Consider the following 5386-nt stretch of genomic DNA (forward strand, 5'->3'; position numbering starts at 1 on the left):
TTGCAACGGATATCATAAAAAATAAAATTTTTCTATAATTTGACGAAACATTGGTCACAGGCATCTACCTTTTACAGCTTTTTTAAGAGAACTTCCGCTATTCATACAAATCTTTATAATATGACAGAAAACAGAGTCTTTGAATAAAATAAATAACACATTAAGTGCAGAAAAAAAAACCTTGTTTTTATAAATAAAACGATTAAGAAAGATCTTCTTGTTTATTTAAAATAAAAATACTTGTTTGATGGAATACTTTTTTGGTAAACTTTACATTAAGTAATTTTTTACATCACAATTATTATGTATCAACAAGGGATATAGTTTTTCTGGGAAATCATAAAAAACAATTCTCATTGGACCTATATTTATGATTCGTTTGCATATATATTAATTAAGATGTGACTTAAGTGTAATATTAAAATTACAAGTGAACGTGTATATTTCTTGATTTTTTCAAATTGACCAAAAAAAGAGCTATCTTAATGATTTACAATAAGAAACAGAGAATTTCCTTTTAATTATATGTATTTGTTACACACGTAAGTAAGTAATTTTTTTAATAAAAAACATACTATATACAAAATCTTTTAATTAATTGTTGTGTTATTTAATCTTAATTAGTTATCTTAATAATAATACTTTAATTGTAGTATCATTGTAGCAATTAATTTGATGTAATTATTTAAAACTAAGCGTAACAAATCAAAATGTTTATCTCAATTTACATAATTTTGATTTATTTCCTATTTCTAGTAAGTTATGTGTTTGTATTTTTAGGAACAGTTAAATTTTATTATTTAATCAATAGTAATATGATATAAATTATTTTTAATTTATCTACTGTTATTTATTATAGTTTAAGATTTTAAACAGAGAAAAAAAATATTCTAACAAACTCTTGCGGACATTTCTTAGAATTTAATTTGAATATAAAATTTATTGTTTGCATTTTCTTATTTTTACGTATATTTTAAATAAAGAGCATAGTGCCATATTAGATACGTAATTGGAGCAACTTTAACAAGGGTTTTGTCAATTAAATTTTGTAAATTTTTAATTTATAAAAGTCTACTAATTCAGCTTAACGTAATTAATTGGTTTGTAACACAAATTTGGTTCGATTTGAATTGATATGTTTTATCTCCATAGCAAAAAAAATACAATACAATTATGTAAAAACATTTTTTGATGTATGTGTGGCATAATATAAATAAATATAAGGTTTTTAATTTCATATAATTCACGTTCAATCGTCATGTCTCGACATATTTCTAAAACTTTAATTTATGAAAACTGATCAAATAAGTTCATTATAAAAAGGCCAAAAAACCTACGACTATATATAAATAAATTATATAAACTATTTCTTTTTCGTCAAATTTCCCATATTTCTATAGTGTTAAATCTAAGAGGTTATATGCACATAGCATATTTTATGTCTATAGTAATTCCAAGGAAACTATATTGCAGCGTAAGGTACGTTTTAACTAAATAAAAATCAAGTTAACCCGGCAGTAAAAATCTTTTTTTGTTGAACTTTAAAATTAACGGGATAAAATGTAATATTATAATAATTTCCTGTTCTTAAAAATAGTATCTTAAAGATTTTTTTCGTGATAAACAAAGTTCTATATATGAAAACAATGCATTGGCCCTAAGTTATGAGATACTGGGAAACAATGACGTTACAGTTAATTCAATACAAATACATATTTACAAAAAAATGATAAAATACTTAATTGAACATTTAATTAGATTAAACATAAATCATTAATGTTGTAGGAGCCAAGGGCTGCTACATGTTTGATAAGTTTTACAGTTCACAATATTTTAATATTTTAAACTTTTATATTCAACCCTTAAGCAAGATGGAAGAAAAAGATGAAAAAACTAATAAACAATTTAATATCGACAATTATAATTGTTGTAAAAGCGCTTTATTTTATTTTCGTCCTTTTCTCTTTGCATAAGATGGGGTTAAAATATTATTAAAATATATAGAAATGATCAAGCATTGTAAATGCTGTTAGAGCGTAAGGAACTACGACAATAATATTATTTAAGTATGAGATCTCAAGATTCGGGGGTTTCTTTGCATAATACAGCGTTCATTGCCCTTTTTAATGTTGATGGGCATCACAATCTTCAAAATGCATACGAGTAAATTCGTATATATGTAATTTTATAAAAATACTATCTTTTCCATTTCTTGTACTCGAATATGATGGAACGCATCAGTATCGTCTAGTGTGGGAAAGTGGTATCAGTCGATAGGCGGTCAAAAATCATGTACGCATCTTTGCTCTTATGCTATTTATCCTCCAAAGTCTACACACATTATCTATATATATATATCTATTTTTGGTATAATCAATATTCTACTACATAAGGGACTTCTGCATTCCCTTAAAATTCCAAGTTTTAGGATTTTGTTGATTTCTTCATTTACGGCTTCTTCTTGTGGTACTAGTATTCTTGCATTCCTTTGTCAACTTATCTTTGTACTGTTCGTCAGTATTCGATGACTAAATGCAAGCAACAATTATAGTCGCTTATTACTATTGTAAAAATAGCTTCATATTCCTGAGTTTTATTATGTTATGAATCATATGTAAAGTTCGATATTTGGCTGATTCTATATTTTGCTGCATTTTGAATGTCTAAGATCAATTGTTTACTATTACATACCACATTTGCCTCTATTATATCATATTTAATGTATTGATTATTAAGAGTAAGAATATTACGCCTTTTTACGAATCCATGTACAATCTTATATTTAGAATTCTTTTTTTAAATTTCTTTTCCTATGCATTATACTACCAAATTATTTCTAAAAATACGATTACGATCTTTTTGTGAAATATCATTTTAATTTATGACAAAGACATCGGCTTTTCTACCTAGTAATACATTTAATCTTTGTTAAAAGACTGCTTTCTACAAAGAAAAAGGTTAAATTTAATTTGTGAATAATGTAAATAAAATCAAATTTGTTTTTACATGGACTTTTTCGTCGCTTTCATATTCATCCAATGCATTTATATATTTTTTTGAAGTTATTTCTCCTCTTGAGTACTATTGTTATAACTTTGCAATCTTGTGAAATGATTACATTCCCGTATTGTGTGCACGTTTTATATAATCAATATTATGTCGCAGTGGGTTTTCATAGCATTTTTTTAAAATTTTTTTGTAGTAAACTTTTGTGTTGGGCCCTTTGCACGCGTCGTCATGCAGTTTAGACCTAGCTAACATCTTATCGGAATATGAAATCCACAATATACTCTACTTCTTCAATAAATCCCAACAAAGTCTGAACTGTAGTGGGGTCTGGTTTAGAAATGCTTTTATCTCCATTGGCGATTTATTCATGTCTATTTAACACAAAGCGTTGAAATTTATAAAAGATCATTCAAATATAACTTTTGCTACCTGTAATATCTGCGAGTAAACTTCCTTTGTCATTTGTACTTTTATCGATGAAACATGCTTAGTGTTATATCATTGTCTTTATGTAACCCGATCCTTTCTTTATTATGTGAACAATCTACTCTGTCTTCATTTTCCAAACTAATGTTTAAAAGCACAAAATAATGCCTTTGCGTTGAAGTTAGTAACAAATACATTTTTGAATTGTCTTTGGTCCATTTAGAAACCTATCCTACCAATAGTACGTCTCTTATTCTGGTGTAGATATCCTCACCTAACGTTCTGTGAAGTATACGACATTAGACGTATTTGTCGCTTGTGATGCGTTTTTTTTATTTTCTATCCATTTTCGGGAATGTTTTTGTATTCTTTTAGTAGCCAATCAAATCTGTCTATTTGTGGCGTTAAGATTGTTCAGTCTATTGTCGTCTACGACATAAAGTACTTGTAATAGAAAAACAAACTCAATAATTTTTTTGTTTTTAGACCAGTAAACATAACAATTATAGTATAACATAAGTGTAAATAAAACTACTAATTTGAAATATTGAATATATATTTTATACTTTTTGTATGTTTTATTACTGGAAAAGATTTTTAATTCTACTACTCCCCCGGCTTTAGGCAAAATTTAACTATAATTAGAATTCGAAGCATCTAGTATATTTCTTAAATTTATCTTCATTTTAATTTTATATGTCACTTTTTAATATAATGAAAAATAAGGTTATTCTTCTAAGTTATATATTTAACAGAATTTGGTAATAAATCATTCTCTTTATCGTAAAAGATCATTTTTTAATGTAATAAAAAATTTTATATTTTTTATAAAACTAATAATTCTTTATGCCCATGATAAATTTACTATTTTGTCTATTAAAAATATATTGTAACGAATCGATCTTTGTTATTGAAAACAACAATCATCATTTAGAAGTGTACTTAAGCCCACTAGAAGAAAAAACTGATCAAACTTACATCTTAAAAGAATACGACAATGCAGTCTCTTATGTTTTTTCTAATATAATATTCAAAGACAAGGAATACGTAAATCATTTGCTAAATTATAATAGAAGCAGCGACCAGGAACAGAATTATTTATTAACTCTATTTCGGAACGGCAACATTATTTTAAAAACTACATTTAAATTTGACAATACAAAGTCTTATTGTATAGAAAAAAGGTATCAAGACAAGATTATTATGAGTAGTATAATAGATTTTGATAGTAATAAAAAATTGTATGACTTGAAATGAACTTCTATGAATTTAAAATCTATTAAAAATGATGAAGAAGTTGATAATAAAAAGACGAATACAGATGGTGTCTCTTTTGCAGAAAACAAAATTGAATCAGCTTCTGACACATTTGAAAATTTCAATTTAGGAATTAAAAAGGCAATTGGAAATATAACATCAGAATCTGTTTACATTGATTCGCCAGATGCGAATGAAAAATCAAGATTTAAAGTTGAGTCTGCGTCTACTTTTGCAAACGGAAAATCTTTCGTAGTACTAGGAAATACTTTTGCATTGCGATGGAGGAAGCCAAAAATCAACCAATCAACGGAAAACAAGATATCGAAGGCGAAAAGACAATTGGCCTTCTAACAACAGAGAAAACCGAAGAACAACAAGTAAATAATTTTATATTAAACATCTCTGATCATAAACATCATGAAACTAAGGAAAAAAGAAGTGGAATAATTAACTGGCAAAGATAATAAAATAAAAGAAGATGAAAAACTTGCAAAATTCACTAAAGATGATAAAAGAAAAAATTTCAATGCAAAATCTTAAGGTGTGTTGTGGTTTGTAGCCATTTTTATACTTTTTTATATAAAAAATAAATATTATTATTATTGAAAAGCCTTATCCGTATAATTTACAATTTTATTTGCCAATAAAATGCACATATAGTTTGTATAAACATATTTTACTTGGGTTTATC

General features: G+C 26.1%; 1 protein-coding gene across 1 annotated transcript; it reads left to right on the forward strand.

The window, feature by feature from the left end:
* Positions 1-4287: 4287 nt before the first annotated feature.
* Positions 4288-5159, forward strand: VNE69_08098 (uncharacterized protein; the record flags this gene model as incomplete). The annotated part of the gene is made up of 3 exons (XM_065474414.1): positions 4288-4663; positions 4730-4910; positions 4949-5159. The coding sequence occupies 3 exons, from the start codon at positions 4288-4290 to the stop codon at positions 5157-5159; spliced, it is 768 nt and encodes a 255-aa protein (XP_065330486.1).
* Between the last annotated feature and the right edge of the window lie 227 nt (positions 5160-5386).

The sequence above is a fragment of the Vairimorpha necatrix genome, chromosome 8 (genome assembly GCF_036630325.1).
Source record: "Vairimorpha necatrix chromosome 8, complete sequence".
Classification (NCBI taxonomy): domain Eukaryota; kingdom Fungi; phylum Microsporidia; family Nosematidae; genus Vairimorpha; species Vairimorpha necatrix.